Source organism: Oncorhynchus tshawytscha, linkage group LG02 (assembly GCF_018296145.1).
Source record: "Oncorhynchus tshawytscha isolate Ot180627B linkage group LG02, Otsh_v2.0, whole genome shotgun sequence".
Taxonomy (NCBI): Eukaryota; Metazoa; Chordata; class Actinopteri; order Salmoniformes; family Salmonidae; genus Oncorhynchus; species Oncorhynchus tshawytscha.
The window spans coordinates 62,604,460-62,628,453 of record NC_056430.1 but is presented as its reverse complement, the minus strand read 5'-3'; the positions used below and the strand labels follow the sequence as shown (position 1 = coordinate 62,628,453).

The window sequence follows — 23,994 nt, the reverse complement described above, 5'->3', positions numbered from 1 at the left end:
GCCAAGATCATCCATCCACCTGACAGTTGTGGCATATCAAGAAGCTGATTAAACAGCAGGATCATTACATAGGTACACCTTGTGCTGGGGACAATAAAAAGCCACTCTAAAATGTCTCAAGTTTTGAAGGAGTGTGCAAATGGCATGCTGACTGTCCATCAGAGCTGTTGCCAGAGAATTGAATGTTCATTTCTATACCATAACCTGCCTCCAACGTCATTTTAGAGTATTTGTCAGCACATTCAACTGGCCTCACAACCGCAGACCACGTGTATAGTGTCGTGTAGGCGAGTGGTTTGCTGAGTGCCCCATGGCGGTGGGGTTATGGTATGGGCAGGCATAAGCTACGGACAAAGAACACAATTGCATATTTTTCAATGGCAATTTGAATGCACAGAGATACCGTGACGAGATCCTGAGGCCCATTGTAGTGTCATTCATCCGCTGCCATCACCTCATGTTTCAGCATGATAATGCACGCCCCCATGTAGCAAATATCTGTACACTATTCCAGGAAGCTGAAAATGTCCCAGTTCATGTTCCAGTCATGTCACCAATTGAGCATGTTTGGAATGCTCTGGATCGACGTATGTTCCAGTTCCCACCAATGTCCAGCAACTTCGCACAGCCATTAAAGAGGAGTGGGACATCACTCCACAGGCCACAATCAACAGCCTGATCAACGTTATGCAAAGGAGAGGTGTTGTGCTGCATGAGGCAAATGGTGGTCACACCAGATACTGACTGGTTTTCTGATCCACGCCCCTACATTTTTTTAAATGTATCTGTGACTAACAGACACATATCTGTATTCCCAGTCATGTGAAATTAATAGATTAGGGCCTATTTAATGTATTTAAATTGACAGATTTCTTTATATGAACTGCAACTCAGTAAAATCTTAGAAATTGCTGCATGTTGCGTTTATTTATTTCAGTATATTTTCATTTTTTCTTCTTCAATGGGATATGGGTGTTTAGATCAGTTGTTATGTAGTATCTTTCTGATGTTGACTCGAGACCGATCATTGTCGTCGCTCATTGGTTAGTTGAATAGAAGGAGGTGTGGTCTTGGTAGAAGATCTTGCGCTCTTGGCAAATCAATTCAGTTGAGAAGTGAAAGCTAATCGCACATCGAAAAACATCCTTCGTCAAGAAACGTGCAAGTTTATAAAATTCAACCTGTGGAGGAATCAACGACTTCTGCAATGTGAACTTTGGGGAATTAAATCCTCGAGAAGCGTGCAAAGGAAAAAGCTACTGAACTTACCCATTAAGAAGCAATCCAGTTGAAGTTTACATGAAAGTGATGTTCTAGAAAAAAACCACCAACGATAGCCATATTCTGCTGCGTGGTTCTTTAGTGTGTTTGTATCCCGTTGTGGATTATTATGAGGCGCCATGGCGTGGTGTGACCGTGGGTGTCAGATACTGTTGACCATCGTGGGCGCTTTTGCAGCTTTCAGTCTGATGACAATAGCTATTGGGACCGACTACTGGCTCTATTCTCGGGCGTACATATGTAACGCCACCAATGTCACCACGGAGGACATGCAACCCAAGAAAACTAGAGGCGACCTGACGCACTCCGGGCTGTGGCGGATTTGTTGTATAGAAGGTACTTTGTCAGCTTTCTGGTCTTTACTTTTGAGTTTTTCATTTGGTTAATATAGGAAAGTATCTGATGTATGAATCATTGAAGTGCGTAAAAGTAGTACATGTTTAGTTTGTGACACCCGTTTTTAGTTAGCATAGTGTATTATGATAAGACTTTGTTGGGGGCGTTTGAGGGAAAACAACTATACTGAAATAAACTGTCCATGCACAGAGTGAAAAGTTGTTAGGACGTTTTGATAGAACAGAGGTCTTGGAACGCGTAGTGCAGCTGGAGATGTAGGCTATAATTGTGGGCGCGTTATACCATTATGTATCCCTGTGCGTAATGCAATGTATTATACCTACTTTATGAATTCGCTTCGGATATGACGTGGCCTCGTTACCATATACTGTACACGCATAATGCATGGCTGTATGGAAATGTGCAATAGAACTAGTTCATAGCCTACTCAACCCGTTTATAATCAATGGCTGTTACTTTTAGGAGTGCACAACTACGAGTTCAACTTCAGATTGTTTAGATGCGCTTCTCCAAACGGCGGTTCTTTGTCCATCCAGTTCAGTGTACGTGATGCTGTTGCTTGGCAACTACACCTAAGACATTGCTATGGAAACACGGGTGAGATTTAGAAATAGTTATCTGCAAATAGGTTTAACTTTGATCAAATTCAAATCTTTGCTAAAAGAGTGGCACAGCAATGAAATATTCAGTCAAATTAATTAATAATGTCTACCCATTTGAGCCAGGTGCTGAGCTTTGTATCTATCAATACATCTTAATCAATACGATCAATATGTTAAGTGGTGTCCTTCGATTTGGTCACATCCAGATCAATATAGCATATAAATGACATGATGGATAATTATTGGATTTAGGGTCTCTACTTTTCCCTACCAAACCCCAGTTATTTACTATTCTCCATTGAAGTAGCCACTAGCCAGCTCTTCCATGTTACTTGCGTCACTTTACGCGAAATCAACAACGTTAATAAATATGCCGCAGCTAACCGCTGTAGTGTTGAGATTGAGAAATGATTCTCTAGCGAAGTGAATTGCATTTAAGTGAATTGTCCCGGGGTATAATGGACACTTCCACTTAAGATTTTTATTATCAAACCTTGCTATATGATACAAAAGTGATTTGTTAGGTAAATATTATTTGACGTTGTTTATTCTGTAGGCTAGTAAGTGAAGCATTGCATAAAACGCGTTTTTTCAAAGTCTAATCAAGTGCGCATGAAGTGTCTGAAAGTCGAGCCGGCTGATTTTGTGCTGTCCATTGTGCGTGGCGCTGAAACGTGTCTTCAGAAAGCGTGGCGGAAAGCGATGAGAGAACTAACGCAACTGGAGAAGACCATTTCAACTTCCACAGTCAATATGTTTTGAGTTAACAGCGTGAATTACAAGCTACAGACTGCTAAATGAAATTATTCATTGGCAAAGAAGAATACTAACACAGAGAGAGAGAGAGCGAGAGAAGTCAAGATGGACAAAAAATACATTTCTCAATCATTGCTATTCCATGCATGTCCACAGCTGGGCAACACAATGTCAAGAGGCAACATTACCAACCCAATCCGCTTTCTCTTTCTCAACCCTCTATACTTTCCCTAACTTTTCTCCAACCCCTAACGTGACACAACATGTATGTAGCAAACTAGTAAGTTACTAAATTGCCCTCACACTACTCTCCTCTTTAACGAAGTGTTCCACATGTAAAGCTCTTTATTTAGTGCCTTGAAAAACATGTTCTTCGCTGCGTGAGAGCATAGGGGGAGGCGTTTAAGACGCGCACGGAACAATTTGAGCCTTCTTCACAGCTCGCCTTAAATCAAACAAGAACTCCCACCTAACTAGCGCTTCCTTCCTGTGTCGACAGGAGACGAGATGACGTGCTTCAAAGAGAGTGAGAGGGGTCTTATTTCCTTCCGTCTAAGTAGATAGACACCTGTTGAATGACTGTCAATCTCGCTCTGAGGTGTTCCTTCTTTGTGTTATTGAATGGCATTTGATTTTGAATAGCTATTGTTGCTTTCCAGACTGAATAAGAAAGACTTCTTGATGACAATGAAGATGTTACATGGGTCTTGTTGGGTGTTTTGAACTGTGAGGTAATCATTGAATGATGTTTGTAATAAGCAAAGGGGGGCTGTGAGAGACTGTTTATAGCTAGCAAAACACATTTTGGGGGTTTCAAAACATTGTGCTGTGTGTACGCACGTCCCGCCAGTCCCTGTATGAATGAGTTAGTAGGGTGTCAAAGGGCTCCTCTGAGATGTAGGCATGAAATGTGCTTCTTGGGCACCAGGAGGAGGTTGCCATGGCAAAGCTATGCTGAGTAATAAAGGATGCACTGTTGTCTCGCAGGCAGACAGACAGAGTTTCCACTAGTAACCACAGGCACAAAGACAAAATGGTCTATATCGTAAAAATGTAAGCTTAGGTTAGTAGTGTGTTTAGATTTTAAATCACATTTTATGATGAGAAATTGTAGAAATAGGCAGGGTTTATGACTTTGGCTGTGGTAACTAGTAATGACTGACAGACGGGAGAGAAACTCCCCTTCTCTCCCGCTCTCTTCATATGTTTATCTCTCTCATCACCAACTTTATTAGGCCAACGGGTCAAACATATCAGCTGTGTTCCAATTGTCTAAGATGGCTTCCTTTCTTAGACAATCTCTTTGATCAGTGATCTGAAAATATGTGTGTAGGGGGGGGGCAGTACTTTTGAGCAGTATATATATACTGCTCAAAAAAATAAAGGGAACACTAAAATAACACATCCTAGATCTGAATGAATGAAATATTCTTATTAAATACTTTTTTCTTTACATAGTTGAATGTGCTGACAACAAAATCACACAAAAAGTATCAATGGAAATCAAATGTATCAACACATGGAGGTCTGGATTTGGAGTCACACTCAAAATTAAAGTGGAACACCACACTACAGGCTGATCCAACTTTGATGTAATGTCCTTAAAACAAGTCAAAATGAGGCTCAGTAGTGTGTGTGGCCTCCACGTGCCTGTATGACCTCCCTACAACGCCTGGGCATGCTCCTGATGAGGTGGCGGATGGTCTCCTGAGGGATCTCCTCCCAGACCTGGACTAAAGCATCCGCCAACTCCTGGACAGTCTGTGGTGCAACATGGCGTTGGTGGACGGAGCGAGACATGATGTCACAGATGTGCTCAATTGGATTCAGGTCTGGGGAACGGGCGGGCCAGTCCATAGCATCAATGCCTTCCTCTTGCAGGAACTGCTGACACACTCCAGCCACATGAGGTCTAGCATTATCTTTCATTAGGAGGAACCCAGGGCCAACCGCTCCAGCATATGGTCTCACAAGGGGTCTGAGGATCTCATCTCGGTACCTAATGGCAGTCAGGCTACCTCTGGCGAGCACATGGAGGGCTGTGCGGCCCCCCAAAGAAATGCCACCCCACACCATGACTGACCCACCGCCAAACCGGTCATGCTGGAGGATGTTGCAGGCAGCAGAACGTTCTCTACGGCGTCTCCAGACTCACGTCTGTCACATGTGCTCAGTGTGAACCTGCTTTCATCTGTGAAGAGCACAGGGCGCCAGTGGCGAATTTGCCAATCTTGGTGCTCTCTGGCAAATGCCAAACGTCCTCACGGTGTTGGGCTGGTAAGCACAACCCCCACCTGTGGACGTCGGGCCCTCATACCACCCTCATGGAGTCTGTTTCTGACCGTTTCAGCAGACACATGCACATTTGTGGCCTGCTGGAGGCAGTGCTCCTCCTGCTCCTCCTTGCACAAAGGCGGAGGTAGCGGTCCTGCTGCTCCACGTCTCCTGATGTACTGGCCTGTCTCCTGGTAGCACCTCCATGCTCTGGACACTACGCTGACAGACACAGCGAACCTTCTTGCCACAGCTCGCATTGATGTCCCATCCTGGATGAGCTGCACTACCTGAGCCACTTGTGTGGGTTGTAGACTCCGTCTCATGCTACCACTAGAGTGAAAGCACCGCCAGCATTCAAAAGTGACCAAAACATCAGCCAGGAAGCATAGGAACTGAGAAGTGGTCTGTGGTCACCACCTGCAGAACCACTCCTTTATTGGGGGTGTCTTGCTAATTGCCTATAATTTCCACCTGTTGTCTATTCCATTTGCACAACAGCATGTGAAATTTATTGTCAATCAGTGTTGCTTCCTAAGTGGACAGTTTGATTTCACAGAAGTGTGATTGACTTGGAGTTACATTGTGTTGTATAAGTGTTCCCTTTATATTTTTGAGCAGTGTATATGTTACAAATTCTAGCTAGGTGGCTAACATTAGCTAGCTTGCTAACAGAAGCTAGGCTAGGGTTTATGGTTAAGGTTAGGGTTAGCTAACATGCTAAGAAGTTGCAAAGTAGCTAAAAAGTAGTAAGTAGTTGAAAAGTTGCTAAAATGCTGAAGTTATCCGTGATGACATTCAAACTCGCAACCTTTGGTTTGCTAGAAAGTTCGTTATATGCCCGCCCAACCACCCTACTTTTGTTTTTGCCTTAAGTAACTATCGGTCTTATATAACCATACCAAACATCACATATACTAATTTGAGTGTCCCGGATTTAGCTAATTTTGTTACCTCTAGTCAATGAGGTCAGGCTAGTCACGCAGCCCCAGTGCCATAGAGGGAAAGCGGAGCACAGTGACAGTCATGCTTGCACCTTTTATATCGTTGAAAACCACGTCTCACGTTTTATATAATTTCATAAACCACGTTGCGGGCCATTTTAAACTACTCAGGCCGCTGATTGTTGTTTTGATAAACTACCTTGTTACCTAAACAACCTGTTAACTTGACCAATAGGCTATGCACAAATGTGGATTGCACAGGAAGAATGAAAAAGGAAATGATAACCTACTCAAAGAGATGGTGCTTCAAAGGTAAGATGCATATGCCTTATATAAATAATTCTAAACTGTGTCTTAAATCAAAAATCTATATTTTTCTGGTGTTCCTTCAATTCTGTTTGGTGCCTAACTTTTCTAAGTTGGGAGCCGTGTGTGTGTGAGCGAGACCTTGAGGCAATTTTAGATTGAGTACTGCCCTGTATCCAATGCTACAGCGTACACCAGAACCAATGCTAATGATATCTCCCTGTAAATATCCTGGGTAAATCATGAGTCTGTGTGCTTAGCTGACTTCTATAGGCTGAGTGATACCTTCTTAGGGTTTTGTTAGAACATTGGGCTACAATTCATGTCAAGAAATAGAGAGTGATGTGAGTCTGTGTGTAAGAGAGAGAGAGGATATGTGTGAGACAGGGAGGTAGAGTAAGTATGTGTGGAAATATACCGCATAAAGTTATCTGAAAGGTAAGCTAAAGATGGTGTTTTCCCCTTACTGCCACAATGAAGTGCAGATCAATATGCATTTACAGATGCATTTACAGTTGAAGTCAGAAGTTTACATAACTCGTTTTTCAACCACTCCACACATTTCCTGTTAACAAACTATAGTTTTGGCAAGTCGGTTAGGACAACTACTTTGTGCATGACACAAGTAATTTTTCCAACAATTGTTTACAGACAGATTTTTTAACTTATAATTTACTGTATCACAATTCCAGTGGGTCAGAAGTTTACATACACTAAGTTGACTGTGCCTTTAAACAGCTTGGAAAATTTCAGAAAATGATGTCATGGCTTTAGAAGATTCTGATAGGCTAATTGACATAATTTGAGTCAATTGGAGGTGTACCTGTGGATGTATTTCAAGGCCTACCTTTAAACTCAATTCCTCTTTGCTTGACATCATGGGAAAATCAAAAGAAATCAACCAAGACCTCAGAAAAAAAATTGTAGACCTCCACAAGTCTGGTTCATCCTTGGGAGCAATTTCCAAACGCCTGAAGGTACCACATTCATCTGTACAAACAATAGTACGCTATGGGACCACGCAGCCGTCATACCGCTCAGGAAGGGGACGCATTCTGTCTCCTAGAGATGAACATACTTTGGTGCGAAAAGTGCAAATCAATCCCAGAACAACAGCAAAGAACCGTGTGAAGATGCTGGAGGAAACGGGTACAAAAATATCTATGTCCACAGTAAAATGAGTCCTATATTGACATAACCTGAAAGGCTGCTCAGTAAGGAAGAAGCCACTGCTCCAAAACCACCATAAAAAAGCCAGACTACGGTTTGCAATGGGGACAAAGATTGTACTTTTTTTGAGAAATGTCCTCTGGTCTGATGAAACAAATATAGAACTGTTTGGCCATAATGACCATCGTTTTGTTTGGAGGAAAAAGGGGGAGGCTTGCAAGCCAAAGAACACCATCCCAACCATGAAGCATGGGGGTGGCAGGATCATGTTGTGGGGATGCTTTGCTGCAAGAGGCACTGGTACACTTCACAAAGTAGATGGCATCATGAGGACGGAAAATTATGTGGATATATTGAAGCAACATCTCAAAACATGTCAGAATGTTAAAGCTTGGTCGCAAATTTTTTACATTTTTAAATTGTACCTTTAGGCAAGTCAGTTAAGAACAAATTCTTACTTTCAATGACGGCCTAGGAACAGTGGGTTAACTGCCTGTTCAGGGGCAGAACGACAGATTTGTACCTTGTCAGCTCGGGGATATGAACTTGTCCAATGCTCTCTAACCACTAGGCTACCCTGCCGCCCCATAGGTCTTCCAAATGGACAATGACTCCAAGCATACTTCCAAAGTTGTGGCAAAATGGCTTAAGGACAACAAACTCAAGGTATTGAAGTTGCCATCACAAAGCCCTGACCTCATCCTATAGAAAATGTGTGGTCAAAACTGAAAGTGTGTGCTAGCAAGGAGGCCTACAAACCTGACTCGGTTATACCAGCTCTGTCAGGCGGAATGGGCCAAAATTCACCCAACTTATTGTGGAAAGCTTGTAGTAGGCTACCCGAAGTTAAAAGTTTGACCCAAGTTAAACAATTTGAAGGCAATGCTACCAAATACTAATTGAGTGTATGTAAACTTCTGACCCTCTGGGAATGTGATGAAAGAAATAAAAGCTGAAATAAAGAATTCTCTCTACTATTATTCTGACATTTCACATTTTTAAAGTAAAGTGGTGATCCTAACTACTCCTAAAACAGGGAATTTGTACTAGGACTAAATGTCAGGAATTGTGAAAAACTGAGTTTAAATGTATATGGATAAGGTGTATGTAAACTTCCGACTTCGAACTGTATATTCCGGACCTTACTACATTCCTCCTGCCTATGGATATGAGCAAATCAGCTATTTTCTGCAGTAGGCATAGCCTATTCTATACTGAACAAAACTCTAAAGGCAACATGTAACGTGTTTGTTTCATGAGCTGAAATAAAAAGATCCCAGAAATGTTCCATCTGCACAAAAAGCTTATTTCTCTCAATTTGTGCACACATTTGTTAACAGTTATGTAAGTGAGCGTCTGTCCTTTGCCAAGATAATCCATTCACCCGACAGGTGTGGCATATGAAGAAGCTGATTAAACAGCATGATCATTACACAGGTGCACCTTGTGCTGGGGACAATACAAGGCCACTAAAATGTGCAGTGTTGTCACACAATAATGCCACAGATGTCTCAAGTTGAGGGAGCATGCAATTGACATGCTGACTGCAGGAATGTCCACCAGAGCTGTTGCCAGATAATTGAATGTTAATTTTTCTACCATAAGCCGCCTCCAATGTTGTTACGTCCATCCGGCCTCACAACTGCAGACTATGTGTAACCACGCCACCCCAGGACCTCCACATCCAGAATTTCTGCATAAACTGTCAGAAACCATCTCAGCAAAGCTCATCTGTGTGCTCGTCTTCCTCACCAGGGTCTTGGCCTGACTGCAGTTCGACTTCGTAAACGACTTCAGTGGGCAAATACTCACCGCCGATGACCACTGGCGCGCTGGAGAAGTGTGCTCTTCACAGATTTAATCTTGGTTTCAACTGTACCGGGCAGATGGCAGAACACATGGCGTTGTGTGAGCGAGTGGTTTGCTTATGTCAACGTTGTGAACAGAGTGCCTCGTGGTGGTGGTGGGGTTATGGAATGGGCAGGCATAAGCTATGGACAATGAACACAATTGCATTTTATTGTTGGCAATTTGAATGCACAAAGATACCGTGACAAGATCCTGAGGTCCATTGTCATGCCATCACCTCATGTTTCAGCATGATAATACACAACCCCATGTTGCAAGGATATATACACAATTCCTGGAAGCTGAAAGTATCCTAGTTCTTCCATGACCTGCATACTCACCAGACATGTCACCCATTGAGCATGTTTGGGATGCTCTGGATCGACGTGCACGACAGCGTGTTCCAGTTTCCGCCAATATCCAGGAACTTTGCACAGTCATTGAAGAGGAGTGAGACAACCTTCCACCGGCCACAATGAACAGCCTGATCAACTCTGAGGCAAATGGTGGTCACACCAGATACTGGCTGTTTTTCTGATCCACCACCCTTTTTAAGGTATCTTTGACCAACAGATGCATATCTGTATTCCCAGTCATGTGAAATCCATAGATTAGGGCCTAATTTATTTATTTCAATTGACTGATTTCCATATCAACTGTAACTCAGTAAAATCGTTGCATGTTGCATTTATATTTTTTGTTCAGTGTATTATACAGTAAACGGTGTGAAGTTAAATGTGTTATATTGAGTATAGGAGTGAATATCAGGGACAGATTTTTGTCCTGCAAGACGGGGCTAACAGAGACGTTAACAGCTTCACACAGATGTTTTGCATGCAAAAAAAAGTATTATTTTTGGGCCCTCGCCAGTCTGCATCCCTGAGTTGAACACCCTAACCAGTCATTTAAATTGCAATTAATGGCTTCTGACCCACTACAAGCATTAAGGAGTGTGTGTCTCTTCAATCCCATATTATCAGTAAGACAGACAAATACAGAGGCGTTGGGAGGCCCAGAGAGACCAGTGCAGTCTGGGTAACTTGGTCTCTCTCTCTCCATGCTCAGTAGCCAGGCTGTCATTACAACAGCTATTTGAGATCAGCTTGACCGGGATTGTCGACAAACGCATTATACTTGACTTGTAAATGTAATTAACACCTGAGCTGACATTCACTATGAGCCAGAGGGAAATAGTCTATGCCATGACTGCAGACAGCTATTGGGGGTACTCACATCAGAGCTGACTACAGACAGCTATTGGAGGTACTCACATCAGAGCTGACTGCAGACAGCTATTGGAGGTACTCACATCAGAGCTGACTGCAGACAGCTATTGGGGGTACTCACATCAGAGCTGACTACAGACAGCTATTGGAGGTACTCACATCAGAGCTGACAACCGACCGCTATTGGAGGTACTCACATCAGAGCTGACTACAGACAGCTATTGGAGGTACTCACATCAGAGCTGACTACAGACAGCTATTGTGGGTACTCACATTAGCGCTAACTACAGACAGGCCCAGGGGGTGTTTGGGGCAGTGGTTTACCATGTTAGATAGGTGCCCAGACCAGGGGGTCCATTTTGGAAGTATTTTGAAGTTCTTAGGATGTCTGTGAATTCAGCCATCTATGTTATCGATTTTCCCATAGACTTCCATTGTAGCAATAGAGAGCGGTGGGCTCTTGTTGTGTTCTGTTGGCCTTGGTTCCTTGTGAGTGTGAGTTAGACTCCTGGGGCTATAGGAGGTAGAAGTCTCCTATGTTGGGGTTGTAACCAGCCCAGAGTTTTGTTCCTGTGAGGTGTTTTTCTATTTTCCCAGTGCTGTTGGGTGATAGTGTCACTGTTCTCCCATGGGCTATACAATGTGTTAGAGAGCGGTGCACTCCAGCTGTTTTATGTGCGTTTCAAATTGGAGTGTGGCTGCTTTTGGGCCCAGGGCGTGTCTGGGGCAGTGGTCCACAATGTGGGGGTTGTGCCCAGACCAGGGGGTCCATTTTCGAGGCGTTTTAGGGGTCTCTCAGTCCCTTCTAAGTTGGGTGTCCTGGTCGTAGCTTTCTCATTGATTTCCATTGTGACAGTGGAGACTGTTTGGTGGTAGTTGCTCCGTACCGCAAAATGCTTACAAGCCCTTTCCCAACAATGCAGAGTTAAAAAGTAAGAACATTTTCAAATAAAAATATAAATAGTAACACTATAAATAATAATAACTATGCTGTATACAAGGAGTCCTGGTACCGAATAAATGTGCAGGGGTATTTTGGATTTTATTTATTGAACCTTTATTTAACTAGTCAAGTCAGTTAAGAATAAATGATTATTTACAATGACTGCCTACCCCAGCCAAACCATAAATCGGAGGATGCGGAGCCAACTGTGCGCCGCCCTATGGGACTCCCAATCACTTGTGATACAGCCTGGAAGCGAACCATGGTCTGTAGTGACGCCTCTATCACTGAGATGCACTGCCTTGGCCTCCCGGGTGGCGGCGCAGTGGTTAAGGGCGCTGTACTGCAGCGCCAGCTGTGCCATCAGAGTCCCTGGGTTTGCGCCCAGGCTCTGTCGTAACCGGCCGCGACCGGGAGGTCCGTGGGGCGACGCACAATTGGCCTAGCGTCATCCGGGTTAGGGAGGGCTTGGTCGGTAGGGATGTCCTTGTCTCATCGCGCACCAGCGACTCCTGTGGCGGGCCGGGCGCAGTGCGCGCTAACCAAGGTTGCCAGGTGCATGGTGTTTCCTCCGACACATTGGTGAGGCTGGCTTCCTGGTTGGATGCGCGCTGTGTTAAGAAGCAGTACGGCTGGTTGGGTTGTGTATCGGAGGACGCATGACTTTCAACCTTCGTCTCTCCCGAGCCCGTACGGGAGTTGTAGCGATGAGACAAGATAGTAGCTACTACAACAATTGGATACCATGAAATTGGGGGAAAAAAGGGGGAAAATTCAACAACAAAAAAACACACGCACAAAAAAAAGAGATGCACTGCCTTAGACCGCTGCGCCACTTGGGAGCAAATTAGGTAGTGGTAGTTGAGGGAATATGTAGGTCGGGGTAAACGTGACGAGGCAATCAGGATAGATAATAAACAAAGTAGCAGCAGTGTATGTGGAGAGTGTGTTGTGTGTGTCAGTGTGGGTAGAGTACAGTGAGTTTGCAATGAGGCAGTGTAAAAAAGGTTCAATGCCATAGTCTGGTTAGCTATTAAATGCACTGATTGCCCATAGATTCCACTCACCTGGTGTCCTGAATCAGTTCCTGATTAGAGGGGAAGAATACAAATCTGCCTTAGAGATACCAGTCATAGAAAAATAGAATCACCACACACAGACAAATAAACCACTTAAAAGGCATGTTTACATTACTATCTTGTCTCATAAATGATTATCTGTTTTAGAGTGAATTAAGTCCAAGCGTGAAGTAAGCCTCTGTTCATTCGCACACTTGACTTCCCAACCTCTGGTTGAGGCAGCAGTTTCAGTGGAAAAGTGAGAAACGTTTCAATATTCATGTCACCGCCATGTTTTATTCCCTTAAAAGTGCAGAGAACATTTTCTTAACCAAGAGTCAAACTCTTTCAATGGAAGGTGCCTTGGGGCTGAAGAACATCAGAACTCTTTTGTGGGTGTGCAGACTGACTTTCCTGTCCTCGGTTGGTTTCAAATATGGAGGTGAAACTAAGCTTGCTACGTCTAGGGGACCTAAGTTTACCTAAGTCCTTCATAATCTGATATAAATGTGTGCATTTCACATGAAAGTCGGTTAAGCAATGCATGTGTCTTTATGGCAGACTGTGTACTCGCCAGGGTTCAGGTTAAGCTTGATCTGCCAGCCCAAGCAGTTTTTCAATGTTCACCGATAGTGACCTAAATGGCAATCTAAAAAAATAAACAAACGGGCATATCAAATTAAAAGTGTCCAAACAAACACAGGAAAACCGTTCTGGGATGGGAGGCTACTCAATTTACCTCTCACTCCACCATTGTCTGTCAATCACTTGCACCTACAGTTGAAGTCGGAAGTTCACATACACCTTAGCCAAATACATTTAAACTCAGTTTTTCACAATTCCTGACATTTAATCCTAGTAAAAATTCCCTGTCTTAGGTCAGTTAGGATCACCACTTTATTTTAAGAATGTGAAATGTCAGAATAATTGTAGAGAATTCTTTATTTCAGCTTTTATTTCTTTCATCACATTCCCAGTGGGTCAGAAGTTTACATACTCAATTAGTATTTGGTAGCATTGCTTTTAAATTATTTAACTTAAGTCAAACGTTTCGGGTAGCCTTCCACAAGCTTCCCACAATAAGTTGGGTGAATTTTGGCCCATTCCTCCTGACAGAGGAGCTGACTCTTTTCTCTGTATATATCAACGATGTCGCTCTTGCTGCGGGTGATTCCCTGACCACCTCTACACAGACGACACTATTCTGTATACATCTGGCCCTTCTCTGGACACTGTGTTAACTAACCTCCAAACGAGCTTCAATGCCATTCAACACTCCTTCCCTGGCCTCTAACTACTCTTAAACACTAGGAAAACCAAATGCATGCTTTTCAACCGTTCAATGCCTGCACCCGCCCTCCTGACTAGCATCACTACTCTGGACGGTTCAGACCTAGAATATGTGGACAACTACAAATACCTAGGTGTCTGGCTAGACTGTAAACTCTCCTTCCAGACTCATATTAAACATCTCCAATCCAAAAACAAATCTAGAATCGGCTTTCTATTTCGCAACAAGCCTCCACTCACACTGCCAAACTTACCCTAGTAAAACTGACTATCCTACCGATCCTCAACTTTGGTGATGTCATCTACAAAATAGTTTCCAATACTCTACTCAGCAAACTGGATGCTGTCTATCACAGTGCCATCCGTTTTGCTACCAAAGCCCCTTATACCACCCACCACTGCGACCTGTATGCTCTAGTCGGCTGGCCCTCGCTACATATTCATCGCCACTGGCTCCAGGTCATCTATAAGTCTATGCTAGGTAAAGCTCCGCCTTATCTCAGCTCACTGGTCACGATAACAACACCCACCCGTTGCACACGCTCCAACAGGTGTATTTCACTGGTCATCCCCAAAGCCAACACCTAATTTGGCCACCTTTCCTTCCAGTTCTCTGCTGCCAGGGACTGGAACGAATTACAAAAATCGCTGAAGCTGGAGACTTGTATTTCCCTCACTAACTTTAAACATCAGCTATCTGAGCAGCTAACCGATCACTGCAGCTGTACATAGCCCATCTGTAAATAGCCCACCCAATCTTCCTACCTCATCCCAATATTGTTTTTATTTACTTTTCTGCTCTCTTGCACATCAGTATTTCTACTTGCACATCATCTGCTCATCTATCACTCGTGGTAATTTGCTAAATTGTAATTCCTTTGCTACTATGGTCTTTATTGCCTTACCTCCTTACGCCATTTGCACACACTGTATATAGACTCTTTTTTTCTATTGTTATTGACTGTACACTTGTTTATCCCACGTGTAACTCAGTTGTTTTGTGTCGCACTGCTTTTCTTTATCTTGGCCAGATCGCAGTTGTAAATGAGAACTTGTTCTCAACTAGCATACCTGGTTAAATAAAGGTGAAATAAAAAAACAGAGCTGGTGTAACTGAGTGAGGTTTTTAGGCATCCTTGCACTCACACGCTTTTTCAGTTCTGCCCACAAATGTTCTATAAGATTGAGGTCAGGGCTTTCTGGATGGCCACTCCAATACCTTGACTTTGTTGTCCTTAAGCCATTTTGACACAACTTTGGAACAATGCTTGGGGTTATTGTCCATTTGGAAGACCCATTTGCGACCAAGCTTGAACTTCCTGACTGATGTCTTGAGATGTTGCTTCAATATATCCATATAATTTTCTGTCCTCATGATGCCATCTATTTTGGGAAGTGCACCAGTCCCTCCTGCAGCAAAGCCCCACCAAAACATGATGCTGCCACCCTGGTGCTTCACGGTTGGGATGGTGTTCTTCGGCTTGCAAGCATCCCCCTTTTTCCTCCAAACATGGTCATTATGGCCAAACAGTTCTATTTTTGTATCATCAGACCAGAGGAAATTTCTCCAAGAAGTACGATCTTTGTCCCCATGTGCAGTTTCAAATCGTAGTCTGGCTTTTTTATGGCGGTTTTCGAGCAGTGGCTTCTTCCTTGTTGAGTGGCCTTTCAGGTTATGTCGATATAGGACTCGTTTTACTGTGGATATAGATACTTTTGTACCTGTTTCCTCCAGCATCTTCACAAGGTCCTTTGCTGTTGTTCTGGGATTGATTTGCACTTTTCTCCCTAAAGTATGTTCATCTCTAGGAGACGGAACGCGTCTCCTTCCTGAGCAGTATGACAGCTGCGTGGTCCCATCGTGTTTATACTTGCGTACTATTGTTTGTACAGGTGAACGTGGTAACGTCAGGCGTTTGGAAATTGCTCCCAAGGATGAACCAGACTTGTGGAGGTCTACAATTTTTTTTCTGAGGTCTGATTTCTTTAGATTTTCCCATGATGTCAAGCAAAGAGGAACTGAGTTTGAAGGTAGGCCTTGAAATACATCCACAGGTACACCTCCAATTGACTCAAATGATGTCAATTAGGTTATCAGAAGCTTCTAAAACCATGAGATAATTCTCCGGAATTTACCAAGCTGTTTAAAGGCACAGTCAACTTATTGTATTTAAACTTCTGACCCACTGGAGTTGTGATACAGTGAAATAATCTGTCTGTAAACAATTGTTGGAAAAATGACTTGTCATGCACAAAGTAGATGTCCTAACTGACTTGCCAAAACTATAGTTTGTTAACAAGACATTTGTGGAGTGTTTGAAAAACTAGTTTTAATGACTTCAACCTAAGTGTATGTAAACTTCCGACTTCAACTGTACCTGTAAGCAAGGGTTGGAACCAGTTCAGGGAACAGAACAGAAAATAACAAAAAATTTGTAGGAACAGAATCAGAACCGGGAACGAAAGTGATCTATACTCTTCCGGGAACAGAACCGTTCTGTTTAAAGCATGGGAACCAGCTAAGAACGTTCTTTTACAGCTTCTACCCCCAAGCTATAAGAATGCTGAACAATTAATCAAATGGCCACCTGAAATCTTTGCATTGACACCCCCCTCTTTTGTTTTTACACTGCTGCTACTGTCGTAGAAATATTTGAAGAAAACAGTATAGGTACTGGAAAATCCCCAATACTACTCGATGTTTATTATCTATGCATAATCACTTTACTCCTACCTACATGTAAAAAATGACATTGACTAACCTGTACCCCTGCACGTTGACTCGGTACCGGTATCCCTTGTATATAGCCTCATTATTCTTATTTTATTGAGTTATTCTTCAACTTTTTTTCAACTTTAGTTTATGTAGTAAATATTTACTTAACCAACAATGCAGTTTTAAGAAAATAGAGTTAAGGGCTTGTAATGAAGCATTTCACAGTAAGGTCTACACCTGTTGTATTTGGTGCATGTAACAAAGTTTTAAGTTCCGGGCATTTTTTTGCAGTCCCACAAAGAAATGCAACAAAGCCCTTACTCTGTCACTCAGGTGTCTATGTGCCATCTGAACATTTCTGCCAATGTGTGCGCGCTTGTGTAGGCTACCCGCCCCTCCCCTTCCAAAGCTACTGTAGCCTACTGACGTTACAAGCGGGATTCAGAAATTAGGGTGAAGTTATTTATTTAATTAGAATTAACTTTTTCAATGCTAGTTAAGGATACTAATGTTATCACGTTTCACATTGGATTTATTAACTACAAAAAGATAAGTTGTGTTTTTAATTCTGGTGCCGCTCTGCACACACAGCTTCTTAGCTAGCTCGGGTTGAACGTTTAGCCAACTCTCTGAAGTTCAAAGACATTCAAAGTTCCTCCATAGAAGCCGCTCCTCTGAATGTATAATTCTGTGGGCCTAATTCAGATAATGCATGTCAATAAGCTCTTCAAGCCAAGCCTCCTCCAACCTCTTTCCCAATACGCAAAATTTCAGTTGTCATCTCAAGCCCTACAGTTGTCTGTCCATCACACTCCATAGCAAGCTGCTTTATCCTCACTGATTGGTGAATTAATTTAATGTTGAGCTAAATGTAAACAAATCAGAGGTTTAAAAAGGAACAGAAAGGAACAATATAAACCATCACTTGTGTGGGGTTAGAACCGGTTCAGAACTTTATTTTACAGGGTGGAACAGTGGAACGGAAAGGGAAAAAAATATGGTTCTGTTCAGAACGAAATGCAATTACTCTTTCTTAACCTTGTTGGCACTTAAAAATCACCTGGTCTGGCCGCTGCTGCCCCTAGTGGTGGGAGGTGTATATTGAAAATGGACTGTCTAACTGTGGTACACCCTAACCACTAGAATACATCATTTCCTGGCAGTGACAGAAAATGTCCCTTGCAGATTTGACAATCATTTTATATAAATTAATAATTCACAGGTTAAATTGTTTGTTTTGTATGAAAATCAGTGTAACAAAATAGTCTGCATTATAATAGGCATGTCTTCTTTGGCAATACATTTGTATTGTTATTTTTAATTATGACAATTAAGAAACCCCAATGTATGACAACTGCAATCTCTAAGATTTACAGCTCAACACAGAAGTGCATTGAGTATTGGGAGCCATTTTAGCTTCACTTCCACTGTGACATGGCATGAGATATAATACACTGCTCAAAAAAATAAAGGGAACACTAAAATAACACATCCTAGATCTGAATGAATGAAATATTCTTATTAAATGCTTTTTTCTTTACATAGTTGAATGTGCTGACAACAAAATCACACAAAAATTATCAATGGAAATCAAATTTATCAACCAATGGAGGTCTGGATTTGGAGTCACACTCAAAATTGAAGTGGAAAACCACACTACAGGCTGATCCAACTTTGATGTAATGTCCTTAAAACAAGTCAAAATGAGGCTCAGTAGTGTGTGTGGCCTCCACGTGCCTGTATGACCTCCCTACAATGCCTGGGCATGCTCCTGATGAGGTGGCGGATGGTCTCCTGAGGGATCTCCTCCCAGACCTGACACATTCCAGCCACATGAGGTCTAGCATTGTATTGCATTAGGAGTACCCAAGGCCAACCGCACCAGCATATGGTCTCACAAGAGGTCTGAGGATCTCATCTCGGTACCTCACAGCAGTCAGGCTACCTCTGGCGAGCACATGGAGGGCTGTGCGGCCCCCCCAAAGAAATGCCACCCCACACCATGACTGACCCACTGCCAAACCGGTCATGCTGGAGGATGTTGCAGGCAGCAGAACGTTCTCCACGGCGTCTCCAGACTCACGTCTGTCACATGTGCTCAGTGTGAACCTGCTTTTATCTGTGAAGAGCACAGGGCGCCAGTGGTGAATTTGCCAATCTTGGTGTTCTCTGGCAAATGCCAAATGTCCTGCACGGTGTTGGGCTGTAAGCACAACCCCCACCTGTGGACATCGGGCCCTCATACCACCCTCATGGAGTCCGTTTCTGACCGTTTGAGCAGACACATGCACATTTGTGGCCTGCTGGAGGTCATTTTGCAGGGCTCTGGCAGTGCTCCTCCTGCTCCTATTTGCACAAAGGCGGAGGTAGCGGTCCTGCTGCTGGGTTGTTGCCCTCCTACGGCCTCCTCCACGTCTCCTGATGTACTGGCCTTTCTCCTGGTAGCGCCTCCATGCTCTGGACACTGCGCTGACAGACACAGCAAACCTTCTTGCCACAGCTCGCATTGATGTGCCATCCTGGATGAGCTGCACTACCTGAGCCACTTGTGTGGGTTGTAGACTCCGTCTCATGCTACCACTAGAGTGAAAGCACCGCCAGCATTCATAAGTGACCAAAACATCAGCCAGGAAGCATAGGAACTGAAGTGGTCTGTGGTCACCACCTGCAGATTCCACTCCACTCCTTTATTGGGGGTGTCTTGCTAATTGCCTATAATTTCCACCTGTTGTCTATTCCATTTGCACAACAGCATGTGGAATTTATTGTCAATCAGTGTTGCTTCCTAAGTGGACAGTTTGATTTCACAGAAGTGTGATTGACTTGGAGTTACATTGTGTTGTTTAAGTGTACCCTTTATTTTTTGAGCAGTGTATATGTTTCTAATGAGCAGACATTGTTCATGTACAACCATTGGATTAGTATAGTGTTGTTGCGTAGTGTTGTCTCAACTCTCACTTACCTTACCTGCTACTCCCCCTATGGACATTCTTTCTCCTGTTGCTCCCCTGCGTGTTGGAGCTCGAAGCCTAAGATTTTCACTGTGCCCTGCAATCGCACCTGCAACTCTGTACATGTGACTGTTAACTCAAACTGAGCATTGATGCAGATTGTTTCACTCTCCTTCTTGGTCAAATAGCCCTTTACACAGCCTGGAGGTGTGTTTTGGGTAATTGTTCTGTTGAAAAACAAATGATAGTCCCATTAAGCGCAGACCAGATGGGATGGCGTATCGCTGTGGTAACAATGCTGGTTAAGTGTGCCTTGAATACTGAATGAATCTCTGACAGTGTCACCAGCAAAGCACCATCACACCTCTTCCTCCATGCTTCACGGTGGGAACCACACATGCGGAGATCATCTGTTCATCTACGCTACGTCTCACAAAGACATGGGCGGTTGGAACCAAAAATCTCACATTTGGACTCATCAGACCAAAGGACAGATTTCCACTGGTCTAATGTCCATTGCTCGGGTTTCTTGGCCCAAGCAAGTCTCTCCTCCTTATTGGTGTCCTTTAGTAGGGGTTTCTAGGCAGCAATTTGACCATGAAGGCCTGATTCACGCAGTCTCCTATGAACAGTTGATGTTGAGATGTCAGTTACTTGAACTCTGAAGCATTTATTTGGGCTGCAATTTCTGGGGCTGGTAACTCTAATGAACTTATCCTCTGCATCAGAGGTAACTTTTGGTCTTAATTTCCTGTGGCGGTCCTCATGAGCCAGTTTCATCATAGCGTTTGATGTTCTTTGCAACTGCACTTGAAGAAACTTTTAAAGTTATTGAAATGTTCTGCATTGACTGACCTTCATGTCTTAAAGTAATGATGGACTGTCATTTCTCTTTGCTTATTTGAGCTGTTATTGCCATAATATGGACTTGGTCTTTTACCAAATAGGGCTATCTTCTGTAGACCACCCCTACCTTATCACAACACAACTGATTGGCTCAAACGCATTAAGAAGGAAATAAATTATTTTTAACAAGGCACACCTGTTAAATGCAATGCATTCCAGGTGACTACCTCATGAAGCTGGTTGAGAGAATGCAAAGTGTGGCTACGTTGAAGAATCTCAAATATATTTGGATTTGTTTAGCACTTTTTTGGTTACTACATGATTCCATATGTGTTATTTCATTGTTTTAATGTCTTCACTATTATAGTAAAAATAAAGAAAAACCCTTTTAATGAGTAGGTGTGTCCAAGCTTTTGACTGGTACTGTATAAAAATCATTAGCCATGTTTCAAATGTCCACTAACCTGCATGAGCTGGAATCAACGTCTCGACCCTTCTCTGTGAAGTGTGCACTCTTTTCTAACAAGACTTTCTGTGGTTCTTTGGACTCCACAGGGATCAACAAAGGAAGCTGTCTTCGGATCAATCACTTCCCAGAAGATAACAACTATGACACAGACAGCTCGGAATACATCTTACGTAAGTGCTTGTCTCCCGCCACCACATCCAGATGTCTTTTCCTCCTTTATCATTGTGTGTAAAAGCACACAATGCCCGTAGATACTCAATAGTTGCCCATAGATACTCAATGGTAGTCGGTGGACAAGGTGTGCTTTATCTGTCAATACTCCCTTGCCCCTGGTCCATAACAGCATGATGTCATGACAGTAATTGGAGCTATGGAGAGAGAGACCGATGGCATAAGTGCTGGGTTTATATAGAGCCATCAGTGGTGGAAAAAAGTACCCAATTTCCATACTTGAGGATAAGTAAAGTTACATAACTAGAAAATAACTCAAGTAAAAGTCACCCAGTTAAAATACTACTTGAGTAAGTCTAAAAGTATTTGGTTTTAAATATACTGTACGTAAGTATCAAAAATAAATAGAAATTTAGGGTGTGCTAACCGCTGCTAGCACATGGCCTGCTGTGTATTGGCAACAACCTTAAAAATATATATTTCTAAAACAATGCTAAGAACTAAGAAATGGCTTGTGTCATAGTTTCAACTGTGTGTTAGTGATGATGCCAAAAATGTCTTGTCCTTTACATTTGGCTACATGCATGTAATGCAATAGCAGCCAAAATGGTGCGTTAACAACAATGTTAAAAGTACTAGCACACTTCTCTGTACATCCATAATGCAATAACAGCAGAAAATGTACAGAGTTAGTGACGATGCTGAACGTGCTAATGCTGAAACATGCTAATCATCCTAAACATACTAATGATGTAGTCATGCTAACATTGCAAACATGCTAACCATCCTAACTGCTGTGTACTATACAGGTATAGTGCGGGCCTCCAGCCTCTTCCCCATCCTGAGCAACATCTTGTTGTTGCTGGGAGGACTGTGTGTCGGGGCTGGGAGGATCTACAGCAGTAGGAACAACATCCTGCTCAGCGCCGGCATCCTGTTTGTGGCTGCAGGTAGGTGACGTCACACAGCTATTAATAATATTGCAATGGTGGCGATTCCCTGCATATTTAGCATTGCCTTGGAGTAGACATTACCCACTAATTTTACATATACTGTATGTACTTTTGAAAACACTAAGCTACTGTATGGTCAAGGCCCTCCAAGCACCTCTCATTTCTACCTCTCTATGTATCTCCTCAGGTCTAAGCAACATCATCGGCATCATCGTCTACATCTCCAGTAATGCCGGTGACCCCAGCGACAAGAAGGACGAGAACAACAAGGGCAGCTATGGATACGGCTGGTCTTTCTACTTCGGAGCTCTGTCCTTCATCGTGGCCGAGTCCGTCGGCGTTCTCGCTGTCAACATCTACATCGAGAAGAACAAGGAGACGCGGTGCCGGGCGAGGCGTGAGTTCATCAAAACCACCTCGCCCTACTCCCGTATCCCTAGTTACCGTTACCGGCGGCGACGCTCCAGTTCCCGCTCCACCGACCCGTCCCGAGAGACCTCACCCGTCGGGGTGAAGATGGGAGGAGGAGGAGGAGGGGGAGCAGGTGTAGGAAGTGGAGCAAGCTTTGGGATGCCCATGGGTGGGATCTCCATGTACGCCCTCAGCAGGGACACTATGAAAAGTGGGATAGCTGGGTACTGTAGTCCAGAGCGTGACTCAAGCTTCCTGCAGGTCCACAACTGCTTCCAGAAAGATCTGAAGGAGGGTGTGAACAGGAGAACGACTCCCGTGTGAGAGTTGGAACGCATCTCTGAACTTGGAAGGATACAGGAGACTTCACAAAACTGTAAAGGAAACAGCTGGACAGCACAAGACCCAGGATCATTGTTGCAGCTACAAAACCCAGACCATCTTCCATGTTGAAAGGTCATAGTTCATATGATGGAGTGTGCTCTTTTCTTTGGTATAACAAATTGCCGTCTGTATTCGTTTGGATGTGGAGGAGAAATGGAACCTTACCTAAGGTTTATTACGAAAACCTTTGGTAAAGCTAATATAAGTCCATTTACAAAAGACTACAGAAACCCAGACCTTTAGTAGCAATGCTTTTGTGATACATGATAGTGTTTTGCATACCCCTCAACAAATGGTATTCATATCTTGTTGTTTTGATGTTGTCAAGTGATAAAACTCACTTGAGGGGTTTTGCCATTGTAACTGGTGCTATACACTTTCAATACACTTTCAATACACTTTAAATATTCTGATTACACTCAGAGAAAGGGTTCCAAAATAGTTGTTTTGGCTGTAGCAGAACCCTTTTTTGGTTCCGGGTAGAACTCTTTTGGAAAGGGTTCTATATTGAATAAAAAATATGAACATAAAAGATCCCAGAAATGTTCCATGCGCACAAAAAGCTTATTTCTCTAAAAGGTTGTGCACAAATTTGTTTACGTCCCTGTTAGTGAACATTTCTCCTTTGCCAAGATAATCCATCCACCTGACAGATGTGGCATATCAAGAAGCTGATTAAACAGCATGATCATTACACAGGTGCACCTTGTGCTGGACACAATAAAAGGCCACTCTAAAATGTGCAGTTTTGTCAAACAACACAATGCCACAAATGTCTCAAGTTTTGAGGAAGTGTGCAATTGGCATGCTGACTGCAGGAATGTCCCCCCAGAGCTGTTTCCAGATAATTGAATGTTAATTTCTCTACCATAAGCCGCCTCCAGCGCTTTAGAGAATTTGGCAGTACGTCCAACTGGCCTCACAACTGCAGACCACGTCTAACCATGTCAGCCCATGACCTCCACATCCGGCTTCTTCACCTGCAGATTCGTGTGAGACCAGCCATCTGGACAGCTGATGAAATTGAGGAGTATTTCT

General features: G+C 43.2%; 1 protein-coding gene across 1 annotated transcript; it reads left to right on the top strand.

Moving 5' to 3' along the window:
- Window positions 1-1,120: 1,120 nt before the first annotated feature.
- Window positions 1,121-23,586, top strand: LOC112222917 (voltage-dependent calcium channel gamma-4 subunit-like). The gene is made up of 4 exons (XM_024385786.2): window positions 1,121-1,617; window positions 21,124-21,207; window positions 22,018-22,158; window positions 22,349-23,586. The coding sequence occupies exons 1-4, from the start codon at window positions 1,401-1,403 to the stop codon at window positions 22,894-22,896; spliced, it is 990 nt and encodes a 329-aa protein (XP_024241554.1). The 5' UTR covers window positions 1,121-1,400; the 3' UTR covers window positions 22,897-23,586.
- The last annotated feature ends 408 nt before the right edge of the window (window positions 23,587-23,994 follow it).